Genomic DNA, 14,233 nt, shown 5'->3' on the forward strand with positions numbered 1-14,233 from the left:
GTGGGCGTGGCAGGGGAAGGAGGCTGTAAAATCTCCAGTCAGAGGCGATATTTGCCAGTTCTCTGAACTACTCAAAATTTCTGCTGCCGGTTCTCCAGAACTGGTCAGAACCTGCTGAATACCCACCTCTGGTGTGGGGCATTCCTGCCCGCCGTCTCCCTTGTCCCTCAGCTGCGGCCTCTTGGAGAACAGCGTAAATGCCTAAAATTTTCCAAGCCCCCGCTGACCGTTGGGGGAGCTATCCCTCTCTCTGCGGGAGGCCACCTCACCGCCTCTTCTGTCTGGGTGGGAGGAAGGTTTGGCTAAGCCCAGGAATTGCTCATGCCTTCCCTCTCTTGGTGGGCTGCCTCTAGGACCAGGGGCTGGGGGGCTGCCGTCCCGGGATCAGCTGCTGGAAAGAATGAAGCCGATCTCTGGGAGAGCCAGCAAAGGGCAGCCTTGACAGTAATCGACTCCAGCTCTGGAGAGCTGCTTAAGTAATAGGCTGGCTGAGTCACATCCTAGAGGGGGAGGGGTGCTTTTGGCACTCTCTGACATTGTGTGAGAAGGTTGGGCTCGTTTTTGGGCTCGGCCTTCCAGTGGGGGCCCTGTAGGAGGCTCCTGGGCCCTGGTGCCGTTGGCCCAAGACTTGTTTCGGGATGAGTTGGAGCATAAGGCCATAGTGGAGGTGGAGGAGGAGGGGGTGTCTGCATGGAGCAAATGGAAGAAGCCCCCAGCCTCCTTGGAGAGTTTTCACTGGTTGGAACTTCAGCTGAATCCTAAAGTAAGACCGAAAGCAAGCTGGCGGGTCCCCATAGGATTCCGGCTGTTTGTAATCTGGACCTGCTCTGCTGCCGCTTGGCATGGAATTTGACATTTTAGACATGGAGAGTGGCTCGTTCCTGGGTATATCCACACCGTAATATCAAGAGAAGTGGAGTTCAGTGGCAGAACATTGGCTTCCCCCGCGGAAGATCCCAAATTACATGCTGGGTTTTGAGATCAAAATACGCTGAGTAGCAGACGAGGGGGAAAATTGATCGGGAAGCTTTCCGCTTGGCTGCTGCTAGCCAGAGTAGGCATCCCTGGCTCGGTGGGCAAATAACGTTGACCTCTTCCAAGGAATGTCCCAGAGTGCGGAGTGGCGGTGATAGCGGGGGGAAGGAAGAGGAAGGAGGAGAAGGATTGGTCGTGCAGCTATGATTCTTTTCTCAACGCTCATCCAGGGTTTTCCTTTGCTTCTTCTGAAGGTGAGATAAAAGCCCCCGAGGGATCCAGCACCATGGTTGCCTTGTCGCTGAAGATCTGCGTCCGCCAATGCAACGTGGTGAAGACGATGCAGTTTGAACCCTCCACGGCAGTCTATGACGCGTGCCGGGTGATCCGCGAGAGGGTCCCCGAGGCTCAGACGGGGCAAGGTCAGTCTCGGGCAAGCCTGGGTCCCACGCTGGCTCTCTTTAAACCATGGTTTGCCTCCCAATGCTGTAGCAAGGAGGGATGCTTGAAAACCGCCCTACTCAATCTGTGGGACTAGGCAGGGGAGGCCGCCAGCCTGTGGCTCTTAAACAGGCAAGTGAGTCCGGAGAGACCCTGGTTGTGGGTGAGCTGTGAAGGTGGGCAGCCACAGGCAACCTCGCTTGGCCAAGAGAGAGACCAAGAAGGACCTGAGAACATTGACCCCGTAGCAGCTGAACGAGGCAAGGAGAAGGCAGGTGGATATGTTCAGAGGGCCTTAGGCCACAGATCTTAGGAGATGCCTAACTGCAGAAAAGCAACAGGGCTTCGTTCCCTTTATAGAAGCCACGTTGAGCCTGCCTGCCTGCCTTCCTTTCCTTTCCTTCCTTCCTTCCTTCCTTCCTTCCTTCCTTTCCTTCCTTCCTTCCTTCCTTCCTTCCTTCCTTTCTTCCTTTCCTTCCTTCCTTCCTTCCTTCCTTCCTTCCTTCCTTCCTTCCTTCCTTCCTTCCTTCCTTTCCTTTCCTTTCCTTTCCTTTCCTTCCTTCCTCCCTCCTTCCCTCCCTGAAGAATCCATCCATTGGTCCGTGCATCACAAACTTTGAACCCCGCAAAATGAAGGGAGCCAATTATAGCCCAAGGAAGAGGAAAGGAGACAGGGCTGAGGGTGAAGGGCAAGGGAAGGAGGGGACGAGAAGGGCCAGCAGAAGGCCAGGGCTGGAGGCCCTGACAAAAGTCCTCCGCTTGACGGGAAGGGGGGCATCTAAGAGAGCGGCCTGCGTCTTCCTCAGCTTCTCCCCCGTCTTCTTTCACAGCCTCTGACTATGGGTTGTTCCTCTCCGATGAAGACCCACGGAAGGGGATTTGGTTGGAAGCCGGCAGGACCCTGGATTACTACATGCTGCGGAATGGGGTAAGGCTCCGGGGCCCTTCCAGGGAAGGAGGAGGACAGCTCAGCCCTGGGGGACGCAGCGGGCAGGCAGGACCAGCCAGGCCTATTAATGGAGCTGTGGTTCAGACAAGCCAGTCGCCTTGCTGCCTTCCTGCCTTCTGCAGCGTAAAGGTAAAATCTCTGAGTCGACTCTTGGCGACCTCGTGGATGAGGCTTCCCTGACAAGAGTTCAGGACTGGTTCCTTCCAACTTCCTTCTCATCCACAACTCTGGGAATTCCCCGGCGGTGCCAGTCCTAATAAGGGCATCCTTGACTCTCTCTGGCTTGGGGGTGGAAACCCACCAACTTCCGGGCTTGTCTCTCCTGTGAAATAACCTGGTGGTTGACTCCCTAGGATATTTTGGAGTACAAAAAGAAGCAGAGACCCCAGAAAATCCGGATGTTGGACGGCTCCGTGAAGACGGTGATGGTGGATGACTCCAAAACCGTGGGAGAACTGCTGGTGACCATCTGCAGCCGGATAGGTATGGCAGAGGATGGCCGGTCCAAGCAGAGTGCCCCCATTCCCCACAGAAGAGCAATCAAATCTCCCCTCCAAAGAAAATGATCTGGGGGGGGCAAACCCCCCATGAAAGAGGGTGCAAAGCCTGTGAAGTAGACTCTGTGGCAGGCTGTGGTCACCAACCATCCAGAGTGCCTTCCAAAAGTGACATTCCAGGGAATGTGAGGTTTTTTTTGAGCCGGGCTGGAGTGAGTTGGATTGAGACCTTGTGCTGGGAATCGCTTTCTCGGTTGGCAGCTGTCCATTCGTTGGGTCTGTAGTGCGATAGAGGTCTCCTACTTTGGCCCCTTTAAGCCTGGTGGACTTCAACTCCCAGAATTCCCCAGCCAGCAGAGCTTAAAGTTGCCATGGTTGGAGACCCCTGATCCAGAAGGGGGCTAGTCCTTGGTGTGGACCGAAGGCGAAGGATCTGCCTCTCGGAGGTCTTCCTTGACTTGAAAGGGGGCCGTGAGGAGTGCAGGTGGACCTTGTGCAGCCTGTTTTCCTGGCGCTCCCAGCCTGAATCTGCCAGGATGTCGTCCTCTCGATTCGATGTGATGCTCCAAGTTCTCTGCCAGGAGACAGTCTCGTCTTTTCTGGTTCTGTTTTGGCTGCTGGGTGGGCTGAAGTCCTGGTGCCTGTTGAGAATAGGACCTATTGCTCACCTCTGTTGTTGGCTGGATGGGATGAAGAAGACGGGCGCGCTCAAGAGTCCTGGAAAGGCCAACGTTCACCCTGGGGAGCTAACGTCAGGGAACACTTCCAAAGAGTTGCGCTTTCTTGAGGCTTCACAGGGAACTGGAAACGATTCCCACCCATATCATCGGGGTGGTTCTGACCCACAGACTTCTCCCCAAACCACGCCAGCTGCTCCCGCTCAGAAAAAATGACTTTCTTTGCATCTTTAGGCATAACCAACTATGAAGAGTATTCCTTAATCCAAGAAGGCACTGAGGAGAAGAAGGAGGAGGGGGGCACGGGGACCCTGAAGAAGGACCGGACGCTGCTGCGGGACGAGAAAAAGATGGAGAAATTAAAAGCCAAGCTGCACACGGATGACGACTGTGAGTGCCTTTCCCAGGGACGGAGGACTCGTGTGCAATCGCCACCAAAGCCGGAGTGATTTTGTAGTCACACGGCTCAAGTAGGAACATCTTGGATTTGCGCATCGTGTAAGGTGGATGCAGATACCTTGAAATGCCCACACTCTTTAACTCGGAGCTCTCCAAACTTGGCCACTTTAAGGCTTGTGGACTTCAACTCCCAGAATTCTCCAGCTGGCTATGCTATGCTGGCTGGAGAATTCTGGGAGTTGAAGTCCACAAGTCTTAAAGTGGCCAAGTTTGGGAGGCCTTGCTCTAAATCTAGGGTTAAAATGTAAAAAAAAAAAGGGGGGGGTGCCTGAGATCTCCAAAGTGAAGCATGGCCCCTCTAATTGTTTAAAATACAGCCCTAAGTAAGGAGGTTCCTTAACCAGCCCTCCGAAGTCCGTTTTCTTTTCGTCTGCCTCTGCCTTTTGTTCCTTCCTAACTTGGGGCTGCCCGGTTCCCCTGGGGCCTCGTAGCCAAGCCCGTCAAGCTCCGGTCCAGTGATCTGAAGGAGTCTTAAGCTGAAGACCAGCCGTAAAACGATCTGCCTCCTCCTTCTCCTCTCCTCCTCCCCCCCAGTGAACTGGTTGGATCACAGCCGGACATTTCGGGAACAAGGGGTGGACGAGAACGAGACGCTGCTTCTGAGACGGAAGTTCTTCTACTCGGATCAGAACGTGGATTCCAGAGACCCCGTTCAGCTCAACCTGCTCTATGTCCAGGTGTGCCGGAGTGGGGGTGGGGAGTGGGGCAGGTGACCCTCTTGCTAAGGCGCCAGCTGGTCTGGCCAAAGGTGGTCGGTTTAGCCAGCCACACATCTGCACATCGTGTTAAACCACGACCTGCGGGGGTGAAGCCCTAAAGGGTGGGTCCCAACTCCCCCAAAGAACTAGGTTCGTGCAGGGTTAGGCTAACCAGGTTTATTGAGAAGAAAAGGGGCTAGTTTGCAGAACCTTGGCATCTGGGATTGAGGATTTTAGCCCCATTGATTAGTACGTCGGTTCTGCCGAGGCTTTTTATTCCCGCTGATGCTGCTTTGAATTATTTCCACTTGGTGCCAGGAAGCGCTGAGTTTCTTGGAAGGTTTGGAGGCTGGCAAAGGAGCCGTGGAGATCTTTGGGCCTGACGTGGACTCTTTCCCCGCTTGCCTTCTAGGCCCGTGACGACATCCTGAACGGCTCCCACCCGGTATCCTTCGAGAAGGCCTGTGAATTCGGCGCTTTTCAGGCCCAGATCCAGTTCGGGCCTCACGTGGAGCACAAGCACAAGCCAGGGTTCCTGGAGTAAGCGGGGCTCTTCCCTGGGGGGCCAGCTGGAGCTGGGCCGCCTGCACAATTGCTTTAGCCCGGGGGGTCTTTGGGGGCCACCGCCCCTCACTCCCCCTTCCCCAAGGCCGTTCCAGCATCTCCTGCTGAGGCGGCCAGGACGACAGCTGCCACCTCCTGGCCTCCTTCCTCAAAGCAGGGGAGGGGGGAGGGGGACCCTCGGGGAAGCCCTTGGGAAGCTGCCCTGGAAGGGCTCCGGATGCCGCCGCCCTTGAAATGCCGAGAGGCTGCCGGAATGAGGCGGTCATATTCATGGGGTTTCGCCGAAGCAGCTCCGTGCAATTGAAACGAGGCGGCTTAATGGTGACGGGGGGGTTTGCATCGGCCTCGGGGACAGCCGGGTTGCCCCCTGCTCAGTTCCGCTTCAGAAGGCTCGACGGGGACCCCCCGGGGCCTCCTCCCCCCGTTGCCCCTCCAGGGTGCTGTCTTGGACGAGGGAGGGTCCCTGCAGACGGGCAGTGGAGGGGGCTCCTCCAGGCGTGTTAGGAAGGGTTTACGGAATAACTACGGCTGGCCGGCTGCTGTTCTGCCCCCTTGGACTTCCCTTCCCAGAATGCCCCAGCCAGGCTGGCTCCGTGGATCTCCCGTCCAGCCTCTGCAGCTGAGTGTTGTCCAGCCAAGGGAAATTGTGCGTTTAATTGTGTGCCTTTGCTTGTTCCTGCAGCCTGAAAGAATTTCTCCCCAAAGAATACATCAAGCAGAGAGGAGCGGAAAAAAGACTCTTCCAGGTAATTAAGAGAGGAGCCTTCTCCCCCAAGTGGGAAACGGCGTTGCCCCTCACCGTTCCTCCGTGTGTGTGCGTGTGTGCGTGTGCGTGTGTGCGCGTGCGCAGCCCCCCTTCTTTGGCTTTGTGGCATTCTGTCCAGTGTGAAGGAAGCAGGGGGTCCTCCTCCCTTTTGCTCCCTTTGGCCAACTTCCTATCCTAAACTACGATTTTGTGTCTGGTTGGAAGACCGGTTTGCCTTTCGGCGCCTTCAAGAAAGGAGCCTTGACCGCAGCGTAGAAAGCAGGGAAGGGCCAGCCTTCCTCGGGGGGGGGGCTTCCTGCGGCTGGAATTGATCCCAGGTTTTAGGGGTTTGGGGTTCTGCTCCGTTCTGTGCACCGTGAGGGGGGCTGTGAAAGGCCCTAAGGGGCCCAGGACCCCTGGTCCTCCTGAGGTGCCTTGCTTGGGCTCGCCGCACCCAATGCAGCCTTTTCCCATCCCGTGCCCTCCAGGTGTTCGGAGCTAGAATTCCCACCAGTCTCCGTCCGTGTGAACGGGGGGGGGGGGGGGGGCTTGGAAGTTACGGACTGGCACATCTGGGTGGGAAACAGCTGAGGAGACGCACGGGGCTCCCCTCTCTGCTGCTGGGGGATGTGTTCCAGATGTTCTCAGTCTCCATTCCCACCACGCCCAGGCAGCATCTGGAAGGCACAAGGCGAAGGCAAAGGCTGGTGCTGGTTTAAAAACCCTTTCGGGTTTGGGAATTAGAAATACCCCTGTGGTCACAACCTCAGGGCTGTTTCTCCAGGCCGTGGGCTGCACGCGTTTGGGGTCCTTCCTTCCTAATCGGTGCCTTTCTTCTCAAAAAACCAAAGTGCTGCTTAGGGTCACTTGAACAATTCCTGTTGAGCAGAGCAAAGCAGGACAGAGACTAAGACGCCAGTCTCAGATCCGCTGAAAATAATAATAATAATTCTTACTCTGGGCTTCGCTGTTGGTTACTGAGTGTTATGCAGACTCACTATTCAGGGAGGGCAGGTTCCAGTTGGCAAGGACACTTTCGACATCTGGTTTGATAACTAGTTGGCAGAGGGAGCCGCCTTTCCTCCGAGTTGCAGTCGGCTGCCTAATCTGCTTCGCTCTAAACGCAAGGTGGGCATCTCCTTGCGATGAAACCCACATTTAGGATTGGCCTGGAGAGGGAAGTATAAAGAGGTGCTACGAACACCCAGGGTCAGTTTGAAAAAAAAAAAATCCCCCATTTTCTGCCCTTGATGGCACAGGCATTGGCCGCCTGTATAAGACCATATCCTGGAAGACGCCGAGCGTCAAGAATTGGATGCAAAATTCTTTCCAGAGGCCGGTGGAGTCAAGATGGCACCTGCCTTCCAAGGGCTGAGGAAATGTCTTTCCATGCGTGAATCTCAGATCCTTGAAATATCACCGGTACCTCAGAGGTTAATGAAAGTTGGCGTGAGCTGCAGAAAATAAAATGCCCTCGGCTGACTCTTTCTCAGGTGCCAGGTAGAGAAAGGAAGGGACGTAGGCCCTGGGCAAGGACAATGGAGAAGGGGGCATGGCTGAGAGAGGAAAGTCAGAAAGGGGCCAATTTCAGCTCACACCCTTGCCCGGCTGGGGCTGGCCCGCCGAGACACGTCCGGTTAGGGATCTTGATAAGCAAATACATTTAAAAGTTCGGAGGTGACTCTCTCTCTCTCTCTCTCTCTCTCTCTCTTTCTCTCTCTCTCTCTCTCAGCACCTTGAAAGTCTGCCCGTTCCGCAACGGGTGAGGCCTTCTCCCAGGAGGTTTCAGTTTGACCAAAATAGTCCTCTTTTTACCACAGGAACACAAGAATTGCGGAGAGATGACAGAAATAGAGGCCAAAGTGAAGTATGTGAAGTTGGCCCGGTCTCTGAGGACCTATGGAGTCTCCTTTTTCCTGGTGAAGGTAGGATTTGGACTTGAATTAAATTTCCTCAATTAGACTCAATGGTTGGTGCTTGCAGCAGTGAAGAATATGTTTCATAAGACCCGGCTAAAGAGTTGGCGCCTTTTTCAACTCAAAAAGGTTTAGAGTTGAGGGAAGAACTTCCCTTTCCTCCCTTGGTCCTGGCCCAAATCCATTCCTGATCTGGATCGGCGCATCTGAATGACTTGACTGGCTTTGTCATCCTGCAGCCAGAGGGCAGAAGCCAAGGGGCATCACCAGGAAGCCAAATCGGACGTTCCTAGTCCCAGCACCGAGGAGACTTAGGGCAGGGGTCGTCAAGCGTGGCAGCTTTAGGACCTGTGGACTTCGACTCCCAGAACCCCTTGCGCTGGCTCAGGAATTCTGGGAGTTGAAGTCCACAGGTCCTAAAGTCGCCCACCTCTGACTTAGAGAAATCGCAACAGCGCCAAGTTTGATTGGCGTTTTATTCCCCGAACTTGGCTGAAAATCATGTTCTTGGGCCCCACTGAACATCAGTCGCCAAGTTCTGCGTGGGCTGAATCGTTCCCGCTCTGTGTTTCCTTCTCCCGATGGAGAGCGTGGCCTTTTCTGGTGGCGTCAGGCCTTTCCTTTCCACGTTCCCTTCCGGTGAGTGAACTGCCCTGCAAAGGAGCAATTGGGCCCCCGCGGTTTTTCCCAGAATGCTGCCACACAATGAAGCCGTGTTTTTTCTCGCACTCAGATCCCGTCAGTGTTCTCCTAACGGGGGGCTTCCAACTGGCACCGCGGGGCGCCAGAGGAAGACAACAATTCGGTTCATTATTAGGCGGCAGCGATATGCTGGGGTTCATTCAATTAAAAACCCATATTCCGTTCCTTGAACGCTTCCCTCTTTTTTAGGGCTGACTGAAGCAAATGGCAATTAAGTCCTTTCGGGAACAGCGGTGCGAAATGTCTGGCTGTGATCAGTTTATGCGGGGAGCAAAGCAGAGAATTTAAAAACCTGAGCTGTTTAACGGATGCTCTGAGCATTTAATGCACTCCGCTTTGAGTGAATTATTGTAACTTGGGGAATGGAAATGAATTATTATAGCTGACGTGGCGTTCTCTTTTTACACTCTTGCGTCAACCGCTTGCGTTTCCTCAAAATTTAGTTGCCGGACTGCTCACGTCCCAAGGAGACCAGTCAAGACCAGAGTCCATAATCCCAATTAATCCCATATTTTTTTACTTATTAAAACATGAGCTAGAATCACACCAGGAGGCCCTTTGCCGGCGCATGAGCTCCAGAAGGGTGAAGCAGGCATATCATGCACAAAAGGGCACACCAGGGACCTCGGGGCTCAAGCTGTGGGCCACGGAGGGAAGGCCCAGAAGGGGAAAGGGGACATATGGGAGATCCTGAGGGGCGTAAGAAAGCGGGTGGGGCAATAGGGGCAGTCTTGACCAGCCCTCAAGGCAGGGAGATGGAGGAGGAAGAGAAGGACGGGCTGCTCACCACCCATTATCAACCTATAGAGTTTGACTGTTTCCTGCCTCCTGTGGGATGGTGGGATTGTGCGACCGCCTCCTGGTGCGCTTCTTGGCCCCCCCTGCCTGGCTTCGGAGGAACACCAAAGCTGTGCTAGACAGGCCGCCTTCTGCTGGATCCACCCTCCGGAGTCGCCTGACGTTCTTCTCCGTTTTGTTTTATCCCAGGAGAAAATGAAAGGAAAGAACAAACTGGTCCCACGTTTGCTTGGAATTACCAAGGAGTCTGTGATGCGGGTGGACGAAAAGACCAAGGAAGTCTTGCAGGAGTGGCCTCTGACCACCGTGAAACGCTGGGCGGCCTCGCCCAAGAGCTTCACCCTGGTAATTCGTGGGGTGAGAGTGAAGCCGAAGAGAAGCCCCGCCCCCCCGCCCCGGGTGTCCCAATCTTGGTGCAAATGGCACTGCGTCTTCCCTTAGGACTTTGGGGAGTACCAAGAGAGCTACTACTCAGTGCAGACCACTGAAGGGGAGCAGATCTCTCAGCTGATCGCAGGCTACATCGACATCATCCTCAAGAAGGTACGACCCTTACGGCTTTCGTTGGCGGGGTGGGGGGGCACTGGCTCCCCCAGTCGCCTTGAATGTGGAGGAGGAGGAGGAGGAGGAGGAGGAGGAGGAGGAGGGACAGCCTCGAACTTGGCAGCCAGGCAGCCGTCTTCCCAGCCCCCAAACCTCCAAGCAGCAGGGGGGGTGGAGGGGCATCGGGTTGGGGGTGGGAGGGGTCTTGGGTGGTCCCTCCCCCTGTGGCTTCCATTCCATGCCTGTACAAAGGTCAAGGCTGGGGTTTGGTGGGCGGGGCATTTCAGCACTGGTGGCGGGGATGTGGCCCAGCCGTGAGCCGAGTGCTGGGGCAACTGGCCAGAGGCCTCTCGGGTGAGCCCGGGGCCCCGTGATTAGAGCCCCAGGAGGAGCCTGGCGATGCCGGGGTGGGCTTCTGGGTGTTCGGGCCCCTGTGCAGAAAGAGGGGTGGGGTCACAACCCCCAGGAAGGAAACCTCTCTTGGCCTTTTCTGCAGAAGCAAAGCAAAGATCGCTTTGGGCTGGAAGGAGATGAAGAATCGACTATGCTGGAAGAGTCCGTCTCTCCCAAAAAGTAGGTGGGAGGGGGCTGGGGGTTCTCTCCCTCCAGGAGGCCCTTGTGGCAAAGCCCCTGGGCTGACCTGCGCCTTTATTCCGGCCTGGCCTCCTTTCCACGGAGGCTGCTCTTCTCCCCATCTCCAAGGCCTTCGGGCCTTCTTGCAGTTTGCGTCGCTCCGAGACCGGCCTCCCTTATTGGGGCGTGTCAGATAGGAAGTCCCTGCGGGGGTGCAAGCTTTGGGGGGGCCCCAGAGCCGCTCATCGGGCATCGAGGGGGCGAGGCAAGAGTGGCTTTTTGTGGAATGGGAGCTGGTGCACCGGCCCTTGTTCCCAGCTGGAGGGGAAGGGCGGGGCAGCGTCTGATTGTGCCCTGATTGCTCCCCCACTTCGGCAGGTCGACGATTCTGCAGCAGCAGTTCAACCGCACCGGGAAGGTGGAGCATGGCTCCGTGGCACTTCCGGCCGTCATGCGCTCGGGCTCCACCGGCCCAGAGACCTTCAACATGGGCAGCATGCCTTCCCCGCAGCAGCAGGTGACGGTCGGGCAGATGCACCGGGCCCACATGCCCCCTCTGGTGAGCCCCTCCCCCCCGAGCCCTGCTGGGAAGCCCCTTTGCGGGAGGAGACCTGCTGAACGTGGCTTGGCTTTCCTCAGACCTCGGCCCAGCAGGCCCTGATGGGCACCATCAACACCAGCATGCAGGCCGTCCAGCAGACTCAGGCTGACCTCACCCAAGTCGATGACCTTCCGCCTTTAGGGAACGATATGGTCAGTTGGCTTCGGGGGGCGGGGGCAGGGGGCAAAGGGAAGACCCTTCCTCCAAACCCAACCCTGGCCTGGGGCTTCTTTCTCCGCCTTCAGGCTCTCTCAGAGCCCTTCTGTGTGCCAAAAGGCTTCCGTGCCTGTGAGCATGGCGGCCATTTTCCTGGGTCTCCCGTAGGAAAATCCTTGTGTGAATCGGCCCCTCCAGGTCTGGTAGCCCTTCTTCCCTCTCGGGCATTCTGACAAACAGGCCTGACCCAGGGCAGTCGTGTCAAGCGTTTGCCCTTCCTTGGAGGGTCAGATCCATCCTTCTGGGGAGCCCTGAATGTGGAGTATTCCCAGGATATTTCTTAGCGACCCGAGAGGAGATCTAATCGCAATCCCTCTCTCGCAAAGGCCTTCCTGAGCTGATGCTCTGCAGGGGTGTGGAATTCAGCCCCCAGAGTCCTTCACTCACTTGCTAATTGCTAAGGATCCCAGCAGGGGCCCCTCTGTCTGAAGGCCGCCAAGTTGGAGAAGGTTGTGCCAGGACTAGCAAAGCTAGAAATTAGAAGAGGTCCCACCTTCTTATCAGTTGACCTCGGTGGTCTGCCTTTTTCTCCAGGCTTCCAGAGTTTGGGTCCAGAACAAAGTGGACGAGTCAAAACATGAAATACACTCTCAGGTTGATGCAATCACTGCAGGGACAGCTTCCGTGGTGAACCTCACAGCAGGTAAGGAGGCCGCGGGCTCTGTAATGGTCCCGTGAAGTTGGTGAGTGTAACCCGTATCTTCCCAAAATTCTGAAGGAAGCGTCTGTTGAATTGGCTTTGGTCAGTGTTCCCGTCTCAGTGGGGCATTCGGGAATCAGCGCATGGCTCGCAATAAGGCCCAAGGGTGCTCGGGGCCAAAGCAGAAGACGCTCTGGAACAGGAAACGGCAACAAAAATCCAACAACCACGCCCGCAAAGACCAAGCCCTGGCAGTGGCAGATGTCGCTAAAGAGGGGAGGGGGCTCTGCAGTGCCTTTAGAGGTTGGGCATCTCCATGGCTGCTTTGCTTGGCAGGGGACCCGGTCGACACAGACTACACAGCAGTGGGCTGTGCCATCACCACCATCTCCTCCAACCTCACGGAGATGTCCAAGGGGGTCAAGTTGCTGGCGGCCCTCATGGACGACGAGGTTGGGAGTGGAGAGGACCTGCTGAAGGCCGCTCGGACCCTGGCAGGGGCCGTCTCAAACCTGCTCAAAGCGGTGGAACCGACATCGGGAGAGGTGAGGCCATGGGGCAGAAGGGCAGTGGGTCGTCCTGGGTTGCCCCCCGCAGGAAGGAGATCCTGGACATTCTTGTCCTCTTCTGGATTGTCCTCGGGAAGGACTTGGCTGTAGTGGAAGGGCGGCAGATTGGAGAATTTCTCTTCCTCGGGTGAAACTCTCCTCTTTCCTACCTTCTGTCCTCCTAGCCCCGCCAGACTGTTCTGACCGCAGCCGGCAGCATCGGCCAAGCCAGCGGGGAGCTGCTCAGGCAGATCGGGGAGAACGAGACGGACGAGCGCTTCCAGGTGATCTCCCCTGGGTCCCCCTGGAGGATCTCTGTGGGTGATCTGAGCTGCTCCTCCTGGTCCAACGCCTCCTTCCCTTCCTTCCTCTTGCCCAGGATGTCTTGATGAGCCTGGCCAAAGCTGTGGCCAATGCCGCCGCCATGTTGGTGCTGAAGGCCAAGAACGTGGCTCAGGTGGCCGAGGACACGGTTCTGCAGAACAGGGTGATTGCGGCTGCCACGCAGTGCGCCCTCTCCACCTCGCAGCTGGTGGCTTGTGCAAAGGTGCGTCCAGAGAGGGGCGGGCCACCCAGGATGGACAAGACAGTCCTAGCTTCCCTGATACTGGCCGGCTGTGGAGAGCTGGGAGGACATCCGTGGCCTGTTGTCCAGTTGGTGGTGAGGTGGAAAGAGCCCCCGCCCTCCTGCGGTGGCCAGGCGCGCCTCCCCAGAGCAGATGCCCTGCGCCCTGTTGCTCACCTCACCTGGCCGGGTGTGCTTTGCTGCAGGTGGTGAGTCCCACCATCAGCTCCCCGGTGTGTCAGGAGCAGCTGATTGAAGCCGGGAAGCTGGTGGATCGCTCCGTGGAGAACTGTGTGCGGGCATGCCAGGCTGCCACGGATGACACCGAACTGCTCAAGCAAGTTAGTGCGGCAGCCAGCGTGGTCAGCCAGGCCCTGAATGACCTCCTGCAGCACGTCCGGCAGTTTGCCAGCCGGGGGGAGCCCATCGGGCGCTACGACCAGGCCACCGACACTATCATGTACGTCACCGAGAGCATCTTCAGCTCCATGGGGGATGCCGGTAAGCATTTGGACGTTTTTTGACACCTGCCTGGAAGAAGCAAACCCCTGCCCCGCCAGCCTCTTTGCCACCCAGCCAGGTTGCCGTCCCTTCCTCATCTGGTAGAGCCAGGAATTGAACCCGGTGCCTCCCAGGGGCAAAAGAGGGTCCCTGCCCTGTGCCCCAGAAAGGGGGGCATTCGTTTGTGGGGCACTTTGAAGTATGTTCCGCCAGGGATGTTTCTCTCCACGCCAATCCCTGGGGTGCTTGGTTGGAAATCATCCGTTTTGGAGGCCTGGAGAGGCCTTGGAGGTCCTAGCCAAAGCAAACTGTTCATCCCGTTGCAGGGGAAATGGTGCGGCAGGCAAGGGTGTTAGCGCAAGCAACCTCGGACCTGGTGAACGCCATGCGCTCAGACGCCGAGGCAGAAATCGACATGGAGAACTCGAAGAAGCTCCTGGCAGCGGCCAAACTTCTTGCCGATTCCACAGCCCGGATGGTAGAAGCCGCGAAGGTACCACGGAAGACCCAGCACACCAGTGTGGCTGCCGTGAAGGGTTCACAGCTGGAGCTTGCTTTTTGGGGGTGGGGGGATGGGATGAAGGCTGCAATGGGCCTGCCCCCCCCCCCAAGTGTTGTCTTTGTG

The 14,233-nt window shown here is 56.7% G+C and overlaps 1 protein-coding gene across 4 annotated transcripts in view; it reads left to right on the forward strand.

Moving 5' to 3' along the window:
• The window catches only part of TLN2 (talin 2), an 80,455-nt gene that overhangs the window by 41,977 nt on the left and 24,245 nt on the right, over positions 1-14,233 (forward strand). For all 4 annotated transcript variants that reach the window (XM_087941947.1, XM_087941950.1, XM_087941949.1 and 1 more), the window contains exons 2-20: positions 1,230-1,397; positions 2,247-2,344; positions 2,719-2,848; positions 3,774-3,929; positions 4,533-4,675; positions 5,109-5,236; positions 5,943-6,006; positions 7,826-7,930; positions 9,611-9,766; positions 9,863-9,964; positions 10,461-10,537; positions 10,916-11,096; positions 11,177-11,290; positions 11,889-11,997; positions 12,331-12,539; positions 12,728-12,826; positions 12,922-13,089; positions 13,314-13,608; positions 13,935-14,101. In XM_087941947.1, the coding sequence (XP_087798073.1) occupies positions 1,230-1,397; positions 2,247-2,344; positions 2,719-2,848; positions 3,774-3,929; positions 4,533-4,675; positions 5,109-5,236; positions 5,943-6,006; positions 7,826-7,930; positions 9,611-9,766; positions 9,863-9,964; positions 10,461-10,537; positions 10,916-11,096; positions 11,177-11,290; positions 11,889-11,997; positions 12,331-12,539; positions 12,728-12,826; positions 12,922-13,089; positions 13,314-13,608; positions 13,935-14,101 (2,669 nt within the window). The remainder of the gene's footprint in view (positions 1-1,229; positions 1,398-2,246; positions 2,345-2,718; positions 2,849-3,773; positions 3,930-4,532; positions 4,676-5,108; positions 5,237-5,942; positions 6,007-7,825; positions 7,931-9,610; positions 9,767-9,862; positions 9,965-10,460; positions 10,538-10,915; positions 11,097-11,176; positions 11,291-11,888; positions 11,998-12,330; positions 12,540-12,727; positions 12,827-12,921; positions 13,090-13,313; positions 13,609-13,934; positions 14,102-14,233) is intronic.

The sequence above is a fragment of the Pseudonaja textilis genome, chromosome 13 (assembly GCF_049901715.1).
Source record: "Pseudonaja textilis isolate UNSWEBS1 chromosome 13, rPseTex1.2, whole genome shotgun sequence".
In the NCBI taxonomy this organism is placed as follows: Eukaryota; Metazoa; Chordata; class Lepidosauria; order Squamata; family Elapidae; genus Pseudonaja; species Pseudonaja textilis.